The sequence below is a fragment of the Capsicum annuum genome, chromosome 1, assembly GCF_002878395.1.
Source record: "Capsicum annuum cultivar UCD-10X-F1 chromosome 1, UCD10Xv1.1, whole genome shotgun sequence".
Taxonomy (NCBI): domain Eukaryota; kingdom Viridiplantae; phylum Streptophyta; class Magnoliopsida; order Solanales; family Solanaceae; genus Capsicum; species Capsicum annuum.
In genome coordinates this window covers 569,727-595,076 of record NC_061111.1, presented here as the reverse complement: position 1 = coordinate 595,076, position 25,350 = coordinate 569,727, and the positions used below count along the sequence as shown (strand labels likewise).

Here is a 25,350-nt window from a genome sequence, read left to right as displayed (position 1 = left end):
TTGAGATGAGAGTTGAGAGTGTAGTTTTAATTAACGTTATTATTTTTTAATAAGATTTTTTAAAAAAAGATTTAAGATTCTACTACTGGATAATATAGAGAAAAATTGAGTCAGAATCTTATTCATATAGTCGATCAGTCACATATAAAAAATTTTGAATGTAATTTTTTATTATACATTTAATACATTTTCTATGTGTGGTATATTTCCAACATTATTTCCCAAATACGTAATTTATCCAATATGGTCGGAAGGACGGGTAGATTCGTTATACAATTTCAATTTTGCTGCTACTATAAATTATAATATACTCCATGCCATAATATTCTTCAAAGTATGGATGTTTAACATGTTATAACCAGTCAATTACATTGACCATATGCCCCTTTGTCCAAAAATATGTAGAAATGTCAGATGCAAAAATAGTAAAAAACTGAGAAGAGTTCCAATTTATAATATTTTTATATAATTTTAAAATATTAAAATAATTTAATTTGATTTAACTTTAAATGTTGATTCTCAAAAATTTAAAATAACGCGCACTCCCTCGTCCAAGTTCATTAGATTCACCCTTTAAGTAACAAATAAAATGATTATCTTATTATATAAACCCTAATTACAATGAGTTATCTTCTTCTTTTTATTTCGGTGACAATAAACCTAATACCGAAAAATGGATTGAAAATAATTAGAGCATTAACAAGAAAGGAAAATAAGTATAAAATGGTAATTATTTTTCTTAAATTGAATAAGTCAAAATAAAAGAAGTTTAGAATATGAATGTTCTTTGTTTGATCAATGTAAAATTGAACACCACATACTTATAATTAATGGCGTTTCCTTTAATTGTCTCACTCCATTCATACGTGTTATGGAAGAAGAGCTTACTCTCTTCTCTTCGTTCGTTAATTTCTTAATTGTAATTCTACTTTTAATTATCATTTCTGACATATTAAAAAAGATAATTTCTTTTTCTATTTAATTTTAATATTAATTACGTTTTCTTTAAATTAGTTTCAAGATACAATATAAATATTATTTGATAGAAATGCAATAACAAAATAGTTATATTATTAATTAATTTTTTTAATAAATGTGATAAGTAAAATCGAATAAAGGGGAGTATTATTATTTCAACAAGTGATTACACCAAACTCAAAAAGAAATAAAATAATTAATCATTTTTTTTAGTTATAATTTGCATTTGCCCCCTTAATAATTTGGTGTGCTTTAATTATCTTCTCATATTCTCCATTATATATAGATTGCCCTCTCTCCCCATTTTTCTCACATACACACCTTTTCCAAATCTGTAATAATCATCATAAGGCTCCCTTATTTTCCTCTTCATCGGAATCTAGTACTTATCAAAAATGGCAGATACATTGAACCAAACAAACAACGTGGTTCTTTCTAACAAAAAACGTTCATCGGATTCCGATGACCACGACGATTCCTTCTTCGTCTCCAAAAAACAAACGAAATCGCTAGCATGGGAAGATCCTGCGGCGGCGTTAGCTAATGCTCGCCATGAATTCGGTGAACATGGCGGTGTTAACATGTCCATTGAGGCATCCGCCACGTTCACCGTTATGGAACCGGAGACGATGCGACGTATGTTCGACGGCGAACTTGGTCCTGACCGTGATTTCTTTATCTATAGCAGGCATTTTAATCCCACCGTGCTTAACCTTGGACGTCTCATGGCGGCGCTTGAAGGTACGGAAGCGGCGTACTGTACGGCTTCCGGCTTGTCGGCGATATCATCGGTGTTGTTACAGCTTTGCAGCTCAGGTTGACACCTGGCGACTTTGCCAACTTTTTTTCAAGGAGCTGTTTGTTTGCCCATAAATATTTTCCCCTCTTTTACAAAATACTTAATATTTAGCTTTACATTTTGGTTAAATTTTTGAAGATTTTCTTTTTGAGGATTTTTATTTTTTGTTTCGATCACAAAATTTATTTATTTTTCATAGTTAAATCCATGCTCAAACACAAAAAATACGTTTTTAGTTTAATTTTAAATGTCTAGATGCTTAGTATTTTTGAAATATTTATATTTTTTACCGTCTCAATTTTGTGACATTTAAGTTTTGAGTGCCCAATGAATTGCAATTTGATCTTAATTTTCTAGGCTTTAATTAGTACTACTATATTCTTTCATATTATAACTTTTAAGAATATAAAAAAAATATTTTTAAACTTTAATTTCACTATACAAAATTTAAAATGTTGAAATTTGAGCCAGGACAAAAAAATGTCATTGAATTTAGTTGAAGTGCAGCTAATCAGCTACCTTGTCCTGCGTAGGTGGACACGTGGTGGCCTCACGTGCACTGTATGGTGGGACCCATGCATTGCTGACACACTTTTTGCCAAGGGCATGTAACATAACGACAACCTTTGTGGACATAAGGGATATGGACATGGTTAAGGAAGCCATTGTTGAAGGAAGAACAAACGTGTTGTATTTTGAGTCGATGTCGAATCCGACGTTGACGGTGGCTAATGTGCCGGAGTTGAGTAGAATTGCGCATGAAAAAGGAGTGACAGTGGTGGTGGACAACACATTTGCTCCGATGGTGTTGTCGCCGGCAAAGTTGGGCGCTGACGTTGTTGTTCATAGTATTTCAAAGTACATTAGCGGTGGAGCAGACATCATCGCAGGTTTGATTTTACTCTTTTTTTGTCGTTCGTTCTTAGTTTCAGTGACAATATCACACGTGTGCCTTACGTATGCATTGAAGTTATTAAAGTATTTGTTTTCATTCAATTGATGGAAAAATATTTAACTGATTAAAACTATAAAGGAAAACTATGAGTGTTTGAATAGACTAAATTTAATTGCTTTTGACGTATTTTTTATTTATTTTTAATGATGTCTGATAAAAACACAAAATGACAAAAGTTGATTGACATATGATTTTTACCTTTTAGCTTATACGTAACTTTAAAAAACCTATACAAACACCCCCTTATACTACTTTTCGAAGGAAATAGAAAAAAAAAAAACTATACAAACACCCCCTTATACTACTTTCGAAGGAAATAGAAAAAAAAAAAACTATACAAACACCCCCTTATACTACTTTCGAAGGAAATAGAAAAAGGACAGTCGTTAATATCAAAGTGACTTATTGGTAGAACCATTTTTTCCTATTTTAATAAGTAGTAAATTTCATTTTCTTTACGGAACATTTTATTATCTTGACTCACAGAGTAAAATTGCTTATAGGAGTAACGCATGCTAGTGGCATTGATAACCTTTCTTAGCCAAAATATATTCGTAATAAAATTTATTTTACATAGGCATACAAAGAAGATGGTAATATTAGTTAAAGATTTAATTAGTTAAGGCAATTTTAAAATTCTCTCTTTCTTATAATTCTTGTTATGCACATGTACGTTAAATGTGCACGTTTTGAAAACAACAATGAGATTATATGCTAGTCATGATTATGATAAGTGATAGTTCATTATTAATTATGGTAATCATATTTCCACCTCCTCCTTTTTTTCCCAATTAAGGCTTATCGACACGTAAAGAAAAAAATATTGTGAAAGCCTGAAAGGTGATAAACTTCTTTGACATTTTTGAAAGGTTGGAAAGATTTTAGGGACAATGCTTCATCACGTGCTTAAGTTTTGGTGCTTTTACATCATTGGATGTTAGTACACTCTTTAAAACAAACCTTAGAGATAAGATTTCACATGTTTTCTCGATTGGAATTGGTACAACGTTACAACTAAAAAGAACGAAGGGAGTACATGTGATATAACTGACATGGACCTACTTGATGTTGAAGGTGATCACATGTGTGTTCCAAAAATATTTGTTGTTAAAAGCCTCTATCTATTAGAGGATCAAAAATTTAAAATCTATGAATTCTTCAACAACTACAATTTACTATTTCAATAGTTATTAATTAACTAAATTAGCATTTTTGTAGTAGATATATAGATTATTGATAAAAATTGTTGGGTTCATGTGAACCCCAAACATCTAAACGGACTTTTAAATCTGGTCCAGCTTGCTCATCTGCATCAGTACTTGTCATGTTTTTTTGACTGGTTATTTTAGATCATAAACACGTGGCTTCTGTAAATAGCAAAGTACTGAACTCATCAGAAATGGAGGCCTTCATAATTGTTTTGGCCTTGTCTTGTTATATTTTAGCTCTATCCTCGTAGGAATATTCCTTCGTATTTATACATCAGACATAGTAGATTCTGTTGATCTTGATAGTACGTTATACTACGTTAAAGAATTAACAGTATGACTGGATTCAGATTCATATCAAAGGTTCTTGTTCAGTTATTATTTTTTTCAAATTAAAATAAAGACCTTTGGATAATGAGCATTACTGTCACCTAATATACTTTTAAGTTTCATAATGTGAAATTAACTATATTATTCTTCTATTATCTTATCCTTTCCTATCTTCAGTCTATTTTAATAATTAATAGTGGTCTTATGTATTTAAGTTATTTTATTTCTACTTATAAACGTTATCTAGATTTTCTGCGTACATTGAACTAAACCACATTAGAGACAATAAAATATGGTGGGGCAAAACATTCTTTTGTTTATTCCAGAGACTTTGGGGCTATATTGTCTGTATATTCTTGCATGTTATTCTAATTCAATATAATAATCTGAGAAGCATTATTGATTAAATAATTGATGAGATAAGGTCATTAGGATATTGTTTAATTTGGTAATATTACAATACAGGTGCTGTTTGTGGGCCAGCAAGCCTTGTGAACTCCATGATGGATCTTCATCAAGGGTCTCTTATGTTATTGGGCCCAACTATGAACCCAAAAGTGGCCTTTGAACTTGCAGAAAGACTTCCTCACTTGGGCCTGAGGATGAAAGAACACTGCAAACGGGCTTTGGAATATGCTACTCGGATGACCAAACTTGGGCTCAAGGTGATCTATCCAGGCCTAGAGGCCCATCCAGATCATGCACTTCTCAAGTCCATGGCTAATAAAGACTATGGTTATGGGGGAATTCTTTGCGTTGACATGGAAACCGAGGAGCGCGCTAATCGTTTTATGAATGTGTTGCAAAACTTTACTCAGTTTGGGTTCATGGCAGTGAGTTTGGGCTATTACGAGACCCTCATGTCGTGCTCGGGCTCTAGCACGAGCAGCGAGATGAACAATGAAGAGAAGGAGCTGGCTGGGATATCACCAGGATTGGTGCGAATGTCGATTGGGTATAATGGATCGTTGGAACAAAAATGGATCCAACTCGAGAAGGCATTATCCAAAATGCAAGAGAAAATGTCTTTTTAGAAGCTGGAAAATTGAACTTTGTTTATGCTGTTGTTTAAGGTGCTTTATTTTGCTTTGTGAAGGGATGGGATCCTACTTTTATGTAGTACTATCAACTATGTGCCAGCCCATGTTTGTGTTACAAGTATGGTGCTTGTACTAAAGCAAGTTTAAAAGGCCAGCATAATTTATCTGTTACCTAGAGATGTCATTTGCAATTTTCCCTTATTTTATTTATGCTGGTCTTTTAACTTATGTTTCTCATAGTAATTTATTTTTCGTACCATAATTATTGTCACAAGTCATGTTCGAACATGACTTCAATTTCTAAAGAAATTGTCACAAGTCATGTTCGAACATGACTTCAATTTCTAAAGAACTTTGTTCGCTTAGGCATAATTTTAATTGTTAAATAAGAAAAATTAAAGATTAGGTCATTTGAGGGGGAGAAAACATGCAATTTTATGTACCTTGAGTCCTATTGCTAATCGGCCTACGATAATGAGGCTAACATGTTGGAATTACATAGTTACATATAGTTACATGTATATACATTTTTCCTTTTTAATCTTGGACTGACGTATGTTAGCTGAAGTGGGCTACTCATCAATTACATGAGTTGAGCCTTTCTTATTTTTACTTGTAAATCATTCGACCCTGCTCAACTGTATCATGTATATATATATGTAGACCCATTACATTGAATAGTTTTGAACAGATATTTCTAGAAACCAAAAGCTTTTCTCTTTCTTCTCTTTGTTCTCTCAAACGAATTAGGATTTGAGTAGATTGTTTCTTTCGATTTTCGATCGTCTTCTATTCTAACATGGTATCAAAGCCAGGTTTCTGGTAGATCTATGGCGGGAGTTTCGATCGATATTACCCTCGTGTGGAGTCTTTCGAGTTTTTTTTGTGGAAGCTGATTCGGCTTGTGTGGAGCTTTTCGAGTTTTTGTGGGAGTTTTTCGAGCTTTTCCAAGTTTTCGTGGCTGATTTGGTTTTGGAGTACCCTCGTGTGGAGTTTTCCCATACTGTGGAAGCTGAGCTGGTTTTAACGTTGTTTTCAGTTGCACAAGACCTCATCTTCTTTGGGTTTAAGAAGAAGGCTGGTAAAATCCTTCCATATAAACTCTACTTTATTCGATCGAGTCATTTTTTGTTGTCTGACTGTTCAGAATTATTCGATCTGAGATTTGGTGTTCAAATATTCCGTGTAATTGCTTAAACTGTTTTAGTATGACGACTACTCAACGAGAGAACAATAATGCTACTTCGACCACTCGTAATACGAATGGTTTCGATGAATTTACCCTCGATGCATCAAATCCCTTTTATGTTCATCCTTCTGAGAACCCTAGTTCTCAACTCGTTCCCATAGTTTTTAATGGCACTGGATTTGTTGTATGGAGATGTAGCATAATCACCTATTTAGCTGCTAAGAATAAGTTGGGGATGGTAGATGGTAGATTTCTCAGACCTGAACCTAACAATCCTTACTTTCAATTTTGGGAAAGATATGACCACATGGTTAAGGCGTGGATCATAAATTCCCTTTCCAGAGATATAACAATCAGTGTGATGTGTCTTCCTAGTGCTAGAGAAGTGTGGAGAGATATAAATAATAGGTTCGGGCTGTCAAATGGGTCTAGATATATTCACATTCAAAAAGAGATAAACTCCACAGTTCAAGGTTCTCCTAGCATTTCTGCCTACTTTACTAAGATGAGAAGTCTATGGGATGAGCTCAATGCTGCATATGTTGGACCTGAATGTACATGTGGAGCATTGAGCAAATTCATCCAAGATCAACAATTATTTTAGTTTCTTAGTAGTTTGAATGAGAATTTCAATACTATAAGAAGCAGCACTTTGATGATGGCCCCATTACCATCTATTAATAAAGTGTATGGACTTCTACAACAGGATGAGAGTAAAAAAGAAACTCAAACTGGTCTTCCCAGTTTCTCCAGTGATTCAATTGGTTTTCAAGATTCCATAAATTCTAATTCATCTAACAACAAACCTTATAACAAAAGGGTCTCTTTTCACTCAAACAAAAATTAGATTGTGTCTTGCAAGTATTGCAAAAAGCCTGGACATACAATTGAATCATGTTATCAACTTCATGGGTTTCCTGCTGATTTCAAGTTGACTAAGAACAAGAAACCAGCTGCTTCTTGTGTACAAATGATGAATTCTCCTATTCAGAGTCCTTCGAACAGTACTAGCAGTTCTATCTTATCTTCACAAGATATGTCATCACACGGGTTCAGTAAAGAACAATATGAACATCTCATGACTCTGTTTTAACAAGCACATGTCTCTCCCATGGTTTCTAGACAGTCTGCTGCAGGTGAACCATCTGGTTTTGCCGATTTTGCAGGTTTGTAAAATGGCATTGTTTCAAGTTTTGAAGGTTTTCATGTCAGTAGTTCTGTAGAGTTAGGAAAACATCCTTGGATCCTTGACTCGGGAGCTTCTAACCACATGACTCCTCATAAATTCCTCTTACATGACTTAAAACCTTTGCCCATACCTCTCTTAATTACTTTACTAAATGGATACAAAGTTAAAGTAATATCTATTGGCTCAATACATCTGAGACATGATATCACTTTACATAATGTCCTTTTGGTCCCATCCTTTCAATTCAACCTTCTTTCAATACATCAACTTCTTAAACAGTTAAACTGCTCAGTAATGTTCTCTATTTCTGCTTGTTATTTATAGGGCCCTTCTCTGAAGAGGCCACTGAAAATTGGTAGAGCCTCAAATGGATTATATTACTTTGCTGCTGAACCATCTGCACCTGATTCAAGTCCTATCTCTGTTGTTGCTTCACACATTGATTTACCTGCTTTCTCTAATAATAGTATTGTCAGTTCTTGTACTTCATCTCAATTTGATAATAAAGTGAATTTGTTTTGGCATCAAAGATTAGGACATATACCTTATTATAAAATGAAAAACATTCCTTTTTTGCACTCAAAACTTTCTGTTACTCAGAACTTCATTTGTGATGTTTGTCCCAAGGCAAGGCAACATAAACTTACTTTTCGCCATAGTACCATCCACACCACAACCCCTTTTCAATTAGTTCATATTGATATTTGGGGTCCCTACCACACTCAAACATATAATGGTTTCCGATATTTTCTTACATTAGTTGATGATTTTACAAGTGCTACTTGGACCCATTTACTATCATCTAAATGAAATGCATTATCTATCCTCAAAGCTTTTGTGAATATGGTCAAAGTACACTTTCACACTTCTGTTCAGTCCTTTAGATTTGATAATGCCTATGAGTTAGGCAGCAGTTCAGAAGCTGCTTCCTTTTTTGCTGAAAATGGCATTCTTCATCAAACTATCATTTCTCACACACCTCAACGAAATGGTGTTGTAGAGAGAAAACACAAACACCTCCTTGAAAATTCTAGAGAATTACTTTTCCAATCCAACCTCCCAACCAAATATTGGGGTGAGTGTGTTCTCACAGCTACTTACCTAATCAACCGGCTTCCTTCTTCAGTTCTCCATAATATCTCTCCTTTTGAAAAACTTCATCATACTCCTCTTTCATATGCCCATCTTAAATCATTTGGTTGTCTTTGTTATGCTCATTCCTCTTCTCTTGGCAAAGATAAATTCAAACCCGAATCTTTAAGATGTGTCTTTCTGTAACACCCCATATTCAAGTACATGTATTGGCGTATTCAAGTACGTGTATTGGTCTTATTTATATGAAATTAATTTTTTATTTTATCTATACCGGAATTTGTCCGTCGATGGTTCCATACGAAGGTTATTGACTAAGCTTTCCAACGATATAAAGATTTCCAAAAACGGATAAGTTTCGGATATAATCGAGCACGTTCGAAACTATAAAACGGTGGTCGGGATATGGTGAATAGTAAATGTGCAGGAAAATTTCCTGCACACAAACTACTAAGGCCTGCCAGTTTTTTGGGTCAACTTTGAACGCTCATAACTCCCTTAATATAATGAACTGGGAGAGATACGACCTATCAAAAGAAAGATCTTTGAGTCTTCTTTCCAATGTAATTGGTTTCATCCAAATCCAACGTATGAGTAAGGAGTTATACTCGTTTTACTTTAACCTCTCAAAATAGATTTTTAGGATCAACTTCAAACGATCATAACTCCTTGTACATGACGAACTGGATGACCTACTTTATATAAAATGAAAGCCCATTGAATTATCTTTCCAACGATACCAATTTCACCCAAATCTGATATCGGAGCAAAGAGTTATGGTCGATCTACTTTAGCTTGTCAAAACAGTCCACCATGGACAGATTCGGATTTACTTAAAATTTTAAGGGCAATATGGTCATTTTCCATCACCTCATGAACGAAAATTGGTCATTATATACATATACTTAGCCTCATATCCATTATTTATCATCCATTATTGAAGACTAAGAAACCCTAGCCAAATTTCAACTCCAATTATCTTGTGATTCAACCGTAGAAAATCCAAATTGATTCCGTAGTTGTGTTCACCGTCTCGAGGGCTTCAAGAAGCACCCCTTATTTGTGCCAACAGGACTTCGAAATCAAAAGGGCCACTTTATGGTAAGGATGTAAATTATGTTGGTGTTATTTATATGGATATGTATATATATGCATGTGAGCATAAGAAGTGTGTTATTTGATTGTTATTGAAAGATGATTGGAAATGATGTTAGATTATTCTTGTGCATGGTTGGATTATGTTGAATTGTGAAGGGATTTGGTGTGATGATGTGGTATTGAAATGATGATTATATATATATATATATATATATATATATACACACACACATAAACCTATTGTTCAAGTTAGTTTTTGGAATGCTTTGCAAATATTGGTTGTATGGAATTATGAAAGAGAATTGTGGTGTTGGGTTGCTAATACTAGATGCCAAACATTTCATTGTAGATAAGTGAGTTGTAAAGGCGGGAAGTTGTGTTGAATTGGTATCCGAATCTACGACGAGGTATGTAAAGCATACTCTAACAATGTTCTTTGGCATGAAAACACCAATGTTCCATCAAGTAAGATTCCGAGGTTGTTCAAAAACATGTATTGTTCTACGTTACCAATGAAGTTGTTTCCATTCTATAAAGTGTCAAAATGTTTCATTGATATACCAAAAGGCTCTTATTTCATTGTTGTGATATTGATGATTCTGAAACACATTGTTGATGTACCAATGAGTCTTTATTACATCGTTATTGTATAGAAGGTCTATTACTTGGTTCCCATTGATGTATCATTGTTTCAAAGTATCAAAAATGTGGTGGCGACCGAAATAACAATCTCAAAGATTAATTGAACTAAGTGATGGAAGTTCTCTCTTATCGGGTGGTATCCCAGGGGCATAAGCCTAGCATGGGTCGATCCCTATTTATGTGTTTATGGGTGGTATCCCAGGGGCATAAGCCTAGCATGGGTCAATCCCAGTTGATATGTACTGGAGGCAGCCTAATGGTCACAGTACAGTACAGTAATGATTACAAAGACGATAAGAACGAAGGTAAAGTGATTGAATAAATACAATGTGCAGGTTGTCACAAGTTCTAGTAAGTGTGGTCCACTCCTATTACGACTTATTCACTTGATTCTGATTTCTATTGAGCTCCTATATCATATGTGATTATCTACAACTTTACATACTCAGTACATATTTCGTACTGACGTCCCCCACGGAGACCTGGATTTCATGCTGCAGGCACAGGTACCTCAGCTCATTCACAGCCTAGATAGGAGCCAGGTCATACAGCTATTGTTGGTGAGCTCCAGTTTGCTTCGGAGCTTTCTGAGTCGGTCCCGTATGTTTTGTTATTGTACAGGAGTCATGTGTGGGCGGAGGGTTTGTCCCGACCCTAGTTATGTTATGTATATCCTAGAGGCTTTGTAGACATAAGGAAGGGTAAAGTCATGAAAGTTTATATAGTGATGTTATATTTGTATATGTGGTGGCCCATATATATATATATATATATATATTTGTGCGTGTTGTGCTGATACAGGTAATTATACCCTTCTATATGCAACGAAGTGCTGTCCAAATTTTTGGTGACATATAAGTGAAAGTACAGATATTTGAACGGGTTCTTCTGGGCCTTCTCGGCTTCGGGTGCCAGTCCGGCCCGATGAAATTTTGGGGCGTGACACTTTCTTGGATATCCCTGTGGTAAAAAAGCTTACAAACTACTCAATCTTTCAGATCACTCCATTTTCTATTCTAGAGATGCCATTTTCCATGAACATCTTTTTCCTTATTCCCCGTATACATCACTTTCTACTTCTTATTCTCCTGATCTAGATATCCCTCCTCCTATTTACTCTATACCTGTTCAACACAGTACTCATGTTGATCCTTCTATATCTGCTCCACCTGTTCCTTCTCTTCCTAGGAGGTCCTCTAGGGTCTCATCTACTCATTCTTATCTCTCTAACTATGTCTGCAATTCTGTATCCAAGGATATCTCTGCTGCACTTCCAACACATGAACCTTAGAATTTTCAGCAGGCAGTTTGTCACCCTACTTGGCAAGATGCCATTGTTCAGGAATTCCAGGCTTTTGAAGCCAATAATACTTAGGATCTTGTCCCTTTACCTGCTCATAAAAAACCTATTTCTTGCAAGTGGGTCTATAAAATCAAATATAAATATGATGGTTCAGTTGAAAGGTATAAAACTCGACTGGTTATTCGAGGGGACACTCAAAAAAAGGGTATTGACTATCATGAAACTTTCTCTCCGGTGGTCAAATTCACCACTATCAAAGTTCTTCTTTCTATTGCTGTGAAAAAGAACTGGACTGTGTATCAGCTTAATGTTAACAATGCATTTTTGCATGGTGATTTGGATGAGGAGGTTTACATGAAACCACCTCTTGGTTTGTCTATTACTTCATCTGTCCCTACTACTACCCCTGTTGTTTGTAAGTTGAAAAAGTTTCTTTATTATCTAAAACAGGCATCTCGATAATGGTTTGCTAAGTTGTCTCATGCTTTATCTTTGCGGGGTTGTTCATCCAATAAGAATGATTACTCACTGTTTTCAAAGTGTGCTGATGGTTCCCTTACTATACTGGTTGTTTATGTTGATGATATCCTCTTTGCTGGGGACAATGTGGCTGAATTGGACTCTTTGAAACATTTTCTTGATACTCAATTCAAGATCAAGGATCTTGGTCTGGTTCACTACTTCTTGGTCTTAGAGATAACCTCTCATCCTCAAGGTTATCTCATGACCCAGCAGAAGTTCATATCTGACCTATTGTCTGAATTTCATTGTGATAATTACTCTCCAGTTTCTGCTCCTCTGGATACTTTTTTGAAGCTCGCTACTGATATGGGAGCTCCCCTTACTGACCCTTCTACTTATCGTAGACTTATTGGCAAGTTGAATTTTCTACAACATACTCGCCCTGACATATCTTATGCTGTTCAGCATTTGAGTCAGTTTTTATAGGCTCCCTAGGTCCCTCATCTTCTGGCTGGTATTCATGTGTTGCGCTATTTGCTTAATGCCCTTGATCTTGGGCTTCTTTTCAATAGAAACTTTGATCCCAGCTTACTGGCTTACTCAGATTCTGAATGGGCTACTTGTGCTATTTCTAGATGTTCAATGACTGATTATTTTGTCACTCTGGATGGCTCTCCTATTTCTTGGAAGTGCAAGAAGCAACCTACTGTGTCTTTATCATCAGCTGAGGCAGAATATAGAGCATTACGAAAAGTTGTGGCTGAGGTTTCTTGGTTGATACGCTTATTATCTGATTTTGGTATTTGTATTTCTCATCATGTTCATGTTTATTGTGACAGTCAAGCAGCTCTTCACATAGCCTGTAATCCTGTTTTTCATGAGCGTACGAAGCATAGAGAGATTAACTGCTATTATGTTCGTGATTGTGTTCGTGCTGACATTATATCCCTGCACCACGTCTGTTCTGCTGATCAATTAATAGATGTCTTCACCAAACCTATGCCTAGACCAGCTCATCATGCTGTTATTGCCAAGCTTGTTGTGCACACACCCTCCAGCTTGGGGGGGGGGGGGGTTGGAATTACATAGTTACATATAGTTGCATGTATATACATTTTTCCTTTTTAGTCTTGGACTGACGTATGTTAGCTGAAATGGGTTATTCATCAATTACATCAATTGGGCCTTTCTTATTTTTACTCGTAAATCATCCGACCCGGCCCAACTGTATCATGTATATATATGTAGATCCATTACATTGAATAGTTTTGGACAGATATTTCTAGAAATCAAAAGCTTTTCTCTTTCTTCTCTTTGTTCTCTCAAACGAATTAGGGTTTGAGTAGATTGTTTCTTTCGATTTTCGATCGTCTTCTACTCTAACATAACACAACAGATTATAGTATAATGGAAATATCTCTGCCTCACACAAACTTCCTTTAAGACTTCGCATACTCATATACAAACTAAACATGTTATAATCCAAATGAAAGTATTTTTCATGCCATAATCTCTATAAAGTCCTTCCATAAACCAAATTGTCATTCAATAAAAATATCGGTTAATATATAATGACACATCAGACTAAGTTGAAAATTTCGGAATCGTTAGTTATCGGAAGTGTAATCTGTCATCATTTTTGTAAATGATACAAAGAATCCAAATGAAAGTAATAATATTTGACTTACTTATTTTTCTGTAACAATAACAAAAAGGAGCAAAAAATAAGATGGCAAAGGTGAAATGTGTTACTGAATTTGGATAGGAAGATGTCATTTTTGAAGCTTAAATTGTTGTACCTAGCTAATTTATTCTTTAATTAACTATAGCTTAAATCCTTACTAGTGTTTATTTTTTTCTTTTCAAAAAGTGAGAACAATTTATTGATAAATATCCTTTGGACTCCAATTGCTTGTCCCAGCTGGGCCCAATTCTTCATCCAACCAAAAAGCCCATTTACTGCGAAGAACCAATCTAGGCCCAACGGGGCTTCCGTCATCCAACTGTAAACCCTACCGTATAAAAGCATTAGCTGAAGAAGGAACAGCAAATAAGAAGAGTGAAAGCTTGGTGGTGAGAGGCGGCGAAAATGCAGATCTTCGTGAAAACTCTGACGGGTAAAACCATAACCCTAGAGGTCGAATCCAGTGACACTATTGACAATGTCAAGGCTAAGATTCAAGACAAGGAAGGTTTGGTTGTTTTCTACTCTCTATATTATATGTTCAAATGCATTCATGTTTTTTTTTTTTTATTATTGAGCGTATAAGCTTATGATTTTGTGTGTGTAATTTTTTTGTGCTATAGGAATTCCACCGGACCAACAAAGGCTGATTTTTGCTGGTAAGCAGCTTGAAGATGGTCGCACTCTTGCTGACTACAACATCCAGAAAGGTATAGTTCAATTTATTGATTGTTAATTCAGCTAAAATTTGATGTTTTTTTAGGGCTATTGTTAATTTAGCCAAAAGTTAATAGTTTTTCATGAGCTGTTGTTAGTTTAGCTAAAAGTTTTTCATGAGCTGCTGTTAGTTTAGCGACGATTTGATGTTTTCTTAATGGTCTGTTGTTAATTTAGCTTAAAGTTGGTGCCTTTTTTAATTTGCTATTGTTAGTTTAGCTGAAAGTTGATGCCTTTTTTTATGTGGAATTGATTTTGGATGCGAATACATGCAGAGTCTACTTTGCATTTGGTGTTGAGGCTTCGTGGAGGAATTATTGAGCCTTCTTTGATGGCTTTGGCTAGGAAGTACAATCAGGACAAGATGATTTGCCGCAAGTAAGTCTTTCATGGAACTAATGATTTGCCCATTGTTATATGGTCAATCATATTAGCGCTTGTTCTCCTGATATGTGTTACTGCATTTTTTACCTAATGCTAGTATCCTAGTTTGTTAAGCTCATCTAGAGAATTATTTTGTTCTGAATTGGAACATTATCAGAGTAGTGTTGTTCGCATCTTTCAATGTGATGGAAGCTTCAGAGTAAACTTTAGACGTATAAATTTTTAAGTTCTGTAGTGTACCAAGAAACTAGGTGTCCATAGACTTCATCTCTTAAATTTACCCTGCATATTTACTTCCTTTATTCTGAATGACCCATACTGTTATGTAAATAGATAGAAGTCTTCATGATGTACAGGGATAATACTTGTTTGTATAACGGAGAGTATTTTACACTTTTAAAAAGTTTGATGAGGTGTCCATAAACATTTCATCTATGGAATTTAAAGTTACTTGTTCTCTCTTTTTCTTAAATAATCATCCAACATGAGGTAGATGAATTGGATTTGTCTGTCTGATAGATTATTATACCTGGCACGAATATACTTGGCACCCTCTCCTTGTTTGTACATGTGGTTTAGTTTGGTCTGTGAAAGTGAAAAATGAGTGTCTTCTCTCAATTGGTTGTAATTTCTATGCTTCTCTCCCTCCTATTTACAAGTAGCCTTGTCCCTGCATTATATGGTAGAACATGTCCTTTACAGTACCCCTTTTTTCAGACTCATGAATATCTTAGGGTACTGTTTAATTCCTCATTGGCCCAGTGGCCAATACTGCACCGAGCACTGGACTCAACCTCACATGTTGACTGATGCCTACGTTTTCTCGCATAAAACCTTTTATTGTTTCTTCCAATCAAGTTGATAAATCATAGGTCCGCATGTTATTATATCTTAATGAACACTACGGTGAGGAACTCCTCTTTAGTCATCAGAAGCCTGCAGCATGTATAATTCAGCATGATCGTGACTTGGTTTCTAGTTTATGTGGGTGTGTTACCTAGTGCATTGATAGTTGTGATGACTTTTCAAGGTTAATTGATAGTTATATAACCACGAAATATTTCACCATTTTGCATTGTTATTTCAAACATTCAATGGTCAAAGACGAACCAGCAAAATTAAGTGGACAGGATTTGATGTGTTAATAGCTTCGGGCGGTGGGAAAAATTTTCCGTGGTGTCAAACTGTATTTTCGTATGGTTTTAAGACACTGCTTGTTTGTTTCTAATTGTTAATTTCTAAAGGTGCTATGCTCGCTTGCATCCCCGTGCTGTCAACTGCCGCAAGAAGAAGTGTGGACACAGCAACCAGGTTCATTTCATCACTCTTCAAGACTTCACACATTTAGCTCTTTGCCCTTTAGATGCAGACTAACTTGTATCGTTTATTTGGCTTTGCAGTTGAGGCCTAAGAAGAAGATCAAGTAGATGCCGATTTTGAATTCCTGTCTACATGTAGTTGCTGATGTTGAGATCCTTGAGAAACTGATTAGATATATTGTTGGTTTGCCTGTTAAATTTTATCCTAAAGACATTGTTGGATTTGTGTTTGATCTTATATCAAAGATTTTGAGCTATTTTGATTAGTATTTCCTGTGTTGTGTTATGTTTTCTGATAAATCTCAAACAAAATCAAAATATTGCATCTCCTGAACGTATTTCGTTTCCTAATCCTTTTGCTTGATATTTTTTAACATCCACTTTTCAGATAAATTTGACTAAAAATGACTACATTAATATGTCGACTCAATGATCTAATGAAGGGTTTTAAAACGCCTTAACGTTGTTGCAGCGTTTTGCATATATTGCTTGTCCTCTAGTCTATTTTCGATTTCGTTTTGCATAATGTTTGTATTGGTGATTTGACTGTCGCAAGATTTGAATGGTAAATATTATATTGCTCGCCTCACTTTGTTGAGCCTGGCAATTACCTTCACTCTACCCATTCATTGAGCCAGAAAGTGCAGATACATTTTTCACTTGTTCCCACATATATTGCACATCACTTCCTACTTTCTATCTGGGGCAATTCCTTTCTACACCTTTTCTCTTAGCAAGTGTGTCAGTCAACCTAATAGGTCGTCACTTTTTGCACACTCTGATCATTCTGCATTTCATCGTGGGTAATAAAGGCCTACTTTCCTGTTTTTTCTTGGACGAACTAATGTCTTGGAAAAGTGAGAAAGCAAAGCGATATAAGTATCTGTGCTTGTCTAAGCTTACTTAAATAGTATATGATATCTTGAATCCGAGGATCAAATATCTACGCCTGAAGAATGTAATATACCCCTATCTTCGAGCATGCAGTACTTATGAATATGAAAATGCAGCAGTCATGAGCTTTGCTTCCATGGAATTTGATCCATCTGTTAAGGTTATTTAAACCATCTTTAATTCGAGTAAATACAAATATATGACTCATGGCAGATGCTATGGCCTATCTGTTTTTTCTTTCTCAAAAGAAAACAATGGCATCCTTACTGGATCTTAGACTAGGCAAGAATTGGACCCCTTAGTCCCTGGATTGGTGTGCAAGCAAAAGAAGCGCAAAGACTCAAAATAAGGGAGAGGGGCTTTTTCGAGAGGCTAGAAAGTATGACGTATATAGATATAGTGCGTGCGCGAGGTTCTTTTGGTTTAACATCTCTGGTTGTTTGTATTCTTATTAGACTATGAAGAAATAGCTTGGTGCCAAACAGGTTTAACTATGCTTATTTACATCTGATTATTCCACTATTCATCGTTTTAAATTCATTTGATTCTAGTAACAAAATGGTTTTGAAACAGCAGCAAACTTGCAACATTAAAATTCCCACAATGGTGATGTACAACCAGAATTATCAAGAAACGTTCTCGACTCGTAGTTGTATTCGTTTTCAATTTCGGATAAGCCATCAGCTATTTGTGCCATGTCTAGAATATCAGATTCTGGTCCCAAGTAGTCAATTCCCCTGTTGTCTTCACACAAAGGTAAGCCAAATTCAGCGCTGCAATTTTCTGGTGCAAATTGCTCTGTTTCTGATTTGATCCCATCTTTCTGAATCTCCTCAGTGCCACCCTTTTCAGTTAACTTTCTAAGTCTCTGCAGCTATAAAGATAAAAGGCAATTCTAGTGTTAGCTTTTCTAGCCCTTTTATCCTCAATAGTGGCGGAGCAGCTAGCAATTCATACAATAAAATCCGAAATGTCATACGTTGGATTTAAACTTGTGATGCCACTACACTAGTCTGTTGGGTGTAGTAATAAATACACTTAATGGTGTGAAGCCTTTGGGGAAACTGTACATGCTTGGCCTTAAGACGGTCAACATCATACATCGTGTTAAGAATATCTTTGGATAAATTTTGTTGAGAATATATAATTAAGTAAACAAAAATATGCTCTCTTCAACAAAAACTTTTCGATGAGATGGTCACACAGTTAACACTTATAGGCCAACAAAATTTTCCCTTATTAGCTCCGCCCCCCACAACACATATACCCAAGAAGGACAAAGAATAAATGAAAATTACCTGGAGGAGCAAGGATTCATGCTCTTTCTTGAGTAATTCATACTTGGAACCCAAGTTGTCATAACTCATTTGAAGCATTCTATACTCCAATTCAAGTTGCTTGGATTTTGATCTAGCTCTCTTGTTCTGAAACCATATAGCTACTTGTCTTGGCTGCAGTCCTAGACTTCTAGCCAATTGTTGTTTTGTTCTCAGCTCAGGTCTCGACTCTGTCGAGAACATGTTCTCCAGTGACTTAATCTGCTCATCATTGAACCTTCTTCTCATGCTGTCCTTGCACTTCTTGATACTACTTGACATAGATTGACCCCAAATGTCTGAGTTTGTTGGAGGCATTTCTCCCATAGACATATTTTCATCTGTTCTCACTGTGGTTTTCTAGGTTGCACGATTCATAATAAGATGCTTATTAAAATATATATATACATACGAGTGTTGATATTTGGTGTGGGCCGTTAAATGTCTTCTAGTAATGACAAAATAAAGACTAGGTGTCTATCTTTGGTGTGTTATTAATATGTATAGGATCTTACTGGCCCCTTATATGGTACACTTGTTGTTAATCTCTTGTTTTATCCTCTTTACATAATGGCATTTGACAATAAAAAAGACATGAATTTTGTTCTTTTGCAGAATGAGCTAGTAGAGTATTAGTATCTAGATGATATGAATCTCCGAGGTATACATATTTTTAGTGTTATTATTAGATCTTTTTAGCAAAGTTTGATCATTGTTTTGACTCTATTTTGATTGTATGCTGATCTAACATTTGGTATATGCATGTATTTAGAATGAATAAGGATAGTCTGAATAGCAAGTTTAAAATAGACATGGTAACTTTAACCTTTTTAAGATACTTTTTCTCCTTTACCTTTTCATTGTTTTCTTGTTTCAAATAGTTGTATGAAAAACATAATTTTCGTGTATGTAGCATGATGACAATGACAAGTCTTAGTGATTTTTTTTTCTTTTTGTATTACTGATAATAGGTCACGTGTCATCTTCGTTTATTATTTGGCTAAGTGAAGAAGATATATCCACTTAATTTATATGGTAAAGTATTGATATCATTTCAAAAATATACTATTTTTAAAATATTCAAAAAATATTTAGATTATTCGAGCAACATAGTATATTATTACATCATATCTAGACCTAGTACTTACTTTTTTCTTATCAATTTTCAATACAATCCTAATGGGATGAATTACAAATGATGAGTCAACTTCAACATGGTAAGACCATATTTGACAGATTGTATAAAGTGATTGGAATGGAAGTGCTGTGGATAATTGCGTGGGACATAAGCCAAGATATTCTGTCCCATAACCAATGGTGTAAAGCCACTTTCTAATTGTGTCAACACGTAAACCTACTTACGTGGTCTTATCTCTTTCTTTTTAATAATTTATAATATTCCAACTTTGCTTTTTCATAAGCTCCATTTTCTTTGGGAAAATATAGTGAACTACTCTTTCACAGTCACACACACACACAAACAAAAAAAATAAAAATCCTCTCAGATATATATATATATATCAAATAAGTCTTTCTAGCTAGTGAGAATCCGTGTGATGTGGGGTTAGAGGAAGTGTGTTGTTGCTTTTAGTTATTAATTATTAATAATATTGATCAAGTCATGATCATTTGTGTTTGAACATCAGTTGTCAATTGAGGGATTATAAGAGACAGATGTTCAAATTAGAATGAACAAAATAAAGTGTAGTGTTGTTTTCTACACTGTTGCCTCCTGGTGGCACTTGTCGTTATATCATGAAAACTAGTTTTGTTGGATGACATGATGGATTAGACATTAGTGCTATTCTCGTTTTTAAATTATGGATCAGACATGTAAACAAGTTAGCTAGGATGCGAGGGGTTTATTCGAATTCTTTTTGTTAAATTTTTCTTACGAATGTATGAAATAATCGATGTTAAAGAATCCACGAGTGTGATTAGAAGAAGTGCTATTCGAATTCAGAACTAGCTGGTTTTCTTTGAATAAATGTGTTGACATTTTATCAATTAACTAGATGCGTAAATTGCGAGTGGTATTAAATTAAGGCAAATTTTGCATACTATATATAATCCCTTTTATTCTCTTTAATTCCATGTTATTCTTTGTATTTTGAATTTCTTATAATGATTCAGCAACCGTTGCTTATAAATAGAACAAATTTAAGTACATATAATTAAATCAATATTTATGTATTCATCATCAAAATCATTGCAGTAACACAAAACGTATAGGATAAGAGAACTATAAGAAAGATAAACATAACTGAATAATAAGACATGAATAAACAAAATATTTGTTGGGACAATAGACTGCAAAAAAATTTAAAGAACAAAGGCTGAAAGTAAGAGGAATATATGCTGAAACTCAGCTTTTCTGTATATTAAAAATAACTGAAGACAAGCCTTTATATAGACTTACAAAACAACTAAACCACTAAGTTAACAACTATCCACTAACTAAGACACCAAGAAAATAGGAAACTACTAACAAATTAAATTTGACTAGGTCACACATTGAATTAGTCTTCAATAATATTCCATTAAGATTGAGACATTTTTTTTGTGCTGAATGGTGCAGCTTGCATTAGAAAGATTTATGGAGGAGGAAGTTGCCAAAAATATGTACATGTAGTTGATAAAATGCAGACACAATAATGATCTAATTCCCTTCACCCTTCACTTGGCTTAGGATATAGTAGTACGAAGAACCACATTTTTCAAGTTTTAAATAATTATTTTTGTCCTTAATTAATATCAATCACCACGTACCCCGGCCCTCTCTAAGTTTTCTCCCTCCACAACCCCAATAATGTCATTCCTCTCTAAAATCTTCACAATATTATTGCTAGTGGACTCGTTTCATAGTTTGATAAAGGAGAAGGATTTGCACTAAGCTAGGTTGACAAATTACATAGTAGTAATATTCAGGTTAGTTTGTGTACACTTGGTCTATTTATCAGGTGTATGTTGCTATTGATATGCATGGTAAAAATAACATAACTCTCGAGTTATTTACACTCTCTCCCATTTCCTTAATTACTTTACTCTCTCCCAATTTATATACATAACAAGACCGACGTATACATAGAAACCTTTGTATATGACAAGGCCGATGTCACACCCCTTTTTCCGCTTGAAGGAATCGAAAGTCAAAGGATTTTTCCAATTAAAGTGACGGTATTGAATAGGGATTAATTGATTTACAGAGTTGTCACTTGGAATTGAGTTATGGTGTTCCAAGTCACCTTTTTGAATCCCTAATCAAAAGGAAATGACTCTTTGTTGGTCTGCGAAAACAGAAGACCGAGTAAGAAATTCTGTTGACCGAGGGAAAGGTGTGAGTAGGGCTGGGCATATTTTGGTTTTAACCGAAAAAAACGAAAAACCGAACCGAAATTTAATTTTGGTTTGGTTTTTTGGTTTTTCGGATTGGTTTCGGTTTCAAATTTTAGAAATTTGGTTAAACGGTTTGGTTTTTGGATTTACAGAAAAAGAATTCGTATAAATCGAAAAATCAAAATTATGTAAATAATATATTATAATATATATAATTTAATATATATGTAAATATACTAAAAATATAATATAATCTGATATAACATATAAGTTTATAAATTATAATCATTTAGTAACCCTAAATCCTAATATACTGCTTTGCTTTAGACCCTAACATTAACATGAAGGCTGCAACAGCGCTCAACCATCCTCAGTTCGTTAATTCATTTGAAATTTCAACATCGCCAATGACAGTCGTTTGTTCAGTTTGTCACTGCCGTTGGCAGTCGCTACCGAGTGCGGTCACTGCCGTCACCGCAACGACGATGACTCAGCAAGGTCGATATTTATGGTTATTTTATGCATGTTGAATTAATTATATTTGGGAATGAAAAATAGGTTTGAAAAAAAGATTATTTTTCTAGAAAAATCACCAATTTTAAGTGCTCACTACTTTAATCTTTAAAACCGAAATAAAAATCTAAAATAACCGAACCGAATTTGTAAAAAGAGAACCAAACCGAAATAATTTTGGTTTGGTTATGGTTTTCATTTTCGTCAATTCGAAAATCGAAAAACCGAATCGATATTCAATAATCAAACAGAACAAACCGAATGCCCACTCCTAGGTGTGAGGCATCCCTCGAGTCCCGTGGTTCTAGCACGGTCGCTTTATTGACTTATTCATAACTTAAACTATTTAGAAAAATCATGTTAAGGCCTAAATTCGCTCATTTTATTATACCAAAAATATCTATCCACATCTCTTATATTAAATAAATCGGGAAAAAAATTATTTTTAAATGTCTCAGAAAAGATGCGTATGCCGCATTCTTTGTTGAGATAAATATTTTAAATGTGCGTAAAATTTACCTAACGTTAAAGGCATTGATTCGTCTCTTATAAATTCGAGATAGCTATACTTTATTCTCATTTTTACTCTTTTCAAATTTTCAAATTTTCAATGATTCTTGAAATAATTCACAACTCGCCTCGTTATCTCACAAATTGATTTCCCTCTTTCTTTTATCATTTATGACATGTCTTGAGTAAATTCGTAATTCATATCTCTCAATCTCATTCTAATTAATGAAAGGGTCTTATACTTTTAACCAGAAATGGGTTAGTTTGAAATTTATGAATTAATACAAAATCCAACTGGTTACCAACACAAACAGAGAAAGATCGAATCACATTCGATTTTTGGACATAAACATGGAATATAAACAATAGTAATCCAACTGATTAAGATATGACTAATATCCACTATATGGTTGTAAGTTTCATGTTTTTTAAGAAACAAAATCGTTTGAATCACATCTTTATCATCAATTCATGCAATATGAACTTCAAAAAAAAAAAAAAAAAAATTAAAAATCGTATATTCCTAAACCAAGCAAACATGAATTTATTCTTTAATCAAATTAGTTTTAACGCATGAAAACATTTAACATTAGAAAGAAAAATAAAATAAACAATCATTCTAAAAATGCATTCTATTTCTACATCATGAACTTAAATCTGGACATGGCAAAAAACTAAAACAGATATATAGAAAAAAAAAAAAAACTTAATAAATAAACATGTAGTTGTATAAGTGCGAACGAACATGAGATTGCCGACTTCAATTTCCAGGGACAGGTTAATAATTCACACATAAAGATAGTTCCATATTATCTTTAGGATCTAATACTAGGAAAAGTATTTTGTCTTCTCCATTAAAAAGTAATTAACAACAGTTCACTTAATAGTCCAAACAAAGTTGAAACACGTTTAGCATTTAATATACATCAAATTCATACACAACTTTTAAATGCGGAAAAAAAAATTATTTAAACATGCAACTAAAATTAAAAGCTCACATATATATAATAAATCTGTTAAATAACTTTTGGTCATGCTTTGATTCACATTAACACTTAAATAAGTAGTATAGATTTGATATGAACCTCGGTGATGAATTATATTGAATAAAGAAGGAAAACTTCGTCACCGAAAACTCGAATGGTACTCCAAACTCTTCTTCTCTTTCGTTTTGGTTATCTCTTTTTATTCTTTCAGTTAATTTTTCTCGCCTTATTTTCTGCTTTTCTCCCTATGTGCCTTGACTGCCTTCTGTGTTTTTCTTTATCTGGTTCAGTAGTATAGATTGCACGTTCTCTGGTTTCTGATGTTTCTCATATAGTCTGATAATACAACTGTAGAGAACAGTACGTATCTCCCGGAGGGTAGAGGGTTTTGGGGGAACCCCTTATTTTTAAGGGGGAAGTTGTTCATTATATCCCTCTCTCTCTTTTTTTTAATTATTTTATATATATATAGAAAATATTAGTAATAATAATAATAATAAATAAATAAAATAATAATAATTAATTAATTTTATATTTAATAAAATATAATAACAATTCATAAATAGACAAAAACAAATATAATAAAATAATATTAAAGCAATTATTTATTTATTAAAATTTATAAAAGAAAACATAGATATTTTTAATTTTATATTATTTAAAATTAAAATAAAAATAGAAATTAGAATCAAAATAATATATGATTAAATATAAATATAAATATTTAATATTGATAGACAAGTTAAAATTTAGAGAGGATCAAAAATCACGTGTCTACAGCCGACATATACATAACAAGGCTGACTCATATACTTAACAAGTATGACAAGGCCGATATATACATAACAAGGCCGACATATACATAACATAGCTGACATATACATAGAAAATTATGTATATGTATTTTTAGAGAAAAATAGGATTTTTGTAATATGTTTGAAGAGATGAGATTTTTTGTAATAAGTGAAACTTAAGTTGTGGGTTTATGTAATTTTTAAATATGGATATCAAATAATTTTACCTATCAAGACTTGGACATATACGCACATTAGACAGTATAAAAGACTCATATATAATCAGGCTGAACTTGTTTGGGAGTTATGTGTAGATTGATTTTTATAATGAAATTTGCACATGATGTCAAGTTTGAAATTTGTATCTAAGTACGTTAAGATTGGGCCAAGCCCACCAAGTAACATACTGGGTTTGTGTTTTAACTAAACTGATCCTACAAGAGTTACAGCTTGGACTTTCACTTTGTCAACACGTCCAAGCTTTCGGCCCACAATTACCGTCAACAACATAAATCCCGACATTTTACAAAATTATTGAAAATCTCAATTTTGGGTATGTCAAGATACATAATTAGTTCCTTATATATTCAAGGAAGATACCTTTTTTTTTTT

The 25,350-nt window shown here is 34.0% G+C and overlaps 3 protein-coding genes across 3 annotated transcripts; 2 read left to right on the top strand and 1 right to left on the bottom strand.

The window, feature by feature from the left end:
* The first annotated feature begins 858 nt into the window (after positions 1-858).
* On the top strand, positions 859-5,487 carry LOC107863655 (methionine gamma-lyase). Its single transcript, XM_016709687.2, has 3 exons — positions 859-1,794; positions 2,311-2,667; positions 4,736-5,487. Exons 1-3 carry the CDS (start codon positions 1,374-1,376, stop codon positions 5,302-5,304), a joined length of 1,347 nt encoding a protein of 448 aa, XP_016565173.1. The 5' UTR covers positions 859-1,373; the 3' UTR covers positions 5,305-5,487.
* An 8,723-nt stretch (positions 5,488-14,210) lies between these two features.
* LOC107863663 (ubiquitin-60S ribosomal protein L40) lies at positions 14,211-16,658 on the top strand. The gene is made up of 5 exons (XM_016709697.2): positions 14,211-14,477; positions 14,593-14,679; positions 14,962-15,064; positions 16,315-16,381; positions 16,471-16,658. The coding sequence occupies exons 1-5, from the start codon at positions 14,375-14,377 to the stop codon at positions 16,495-16,497; spliced, it is 387 nt and encodes a 128-aa protein (XP_016565183.1). The 5' UTR covers positions 14,211-14,374; the 3' UTR covers positions 16,498-16,658.
* Positions 16,659-17,754: 1,096 nt separating this feature from the next.
* On the bottom strand, positions 17,755-18,999 carry LOC107852018 (homeobox-leucine zipper protein ATHB-7). Its single transcript, XM_016697064.2, has 2 exons — positions 18,582-18,999; positions 17,755-18,157 (listed from the first exon to the last, which is right to left on the bottom strand). Exons 1-2 carry the CDS (start codon positions 18,930-18,932, stop codon positions 17,873-17,875), a joined length of 636 nt encoding a protein of 211 aa, XP_016552550.1. The 5' UTR covers positions 18,933-18,999; the 3' UTR covers positions 17,755-17,872.
* Positions 19,000-25,350: the final 6,351 nt, after the last annotated feature.

Coding starts and splice junctions, on each gene's coding strand:
- LOC107852018 (XM_016697064.2), bottom strand. CDS start 18,932: ATGTCTATGGGAGAAATGCCTCCAACAAACTCAGACATTTGGGGTCAA. Junction 18,158..18,581: donor ATGAATCCTTGCTCCTCCAG/GTAATTTTCATT, acceptor TTATCTTTATAG/CTGCAGAGACTTAGAAAGTT.
- LOC107863663 (XM_016709697.2), top strand. CDS start 14,375: ATGCAGATCTTCGTGAAAACTCTGACGGGTAAAACCATAACCCTAGAG. Junction 14,478..14,592: donor TAAGATTCAAGACAAGGAAG/GTTTGGTTGTTT, acceptor TTTGTGCTATAG/GAATTCCACCGGACCAACAA. Junction 15,065..16,314: donor GACAAGATGATTTGCCGCAA/GTAAGTCTTTCA, acceptor TAATTTCTAAAG/GTGCTATGCTCGCTTGCATC.
- LOC107863655 (XM_016709687.2), top strand. CDS start 1,374: ATGGCAGATACATTGAACCAAACAAACAACGTGGTTCTTTCTAACAAA. Junction 1,795..2,310: donor GTTACAGCTTTGCAGCTCAG/GTTGACACCTGG, acceptor TGTCCTGCGTAG/GTGGACACGTGGTGGCCTCA. Junction 2,668..4,735: donor TGGAGCAGACATCATCGCAG/GTTTGATTTTAC, acceptor ATTACAATACAG/GTGCTGTTTGTGGGCCAGCA.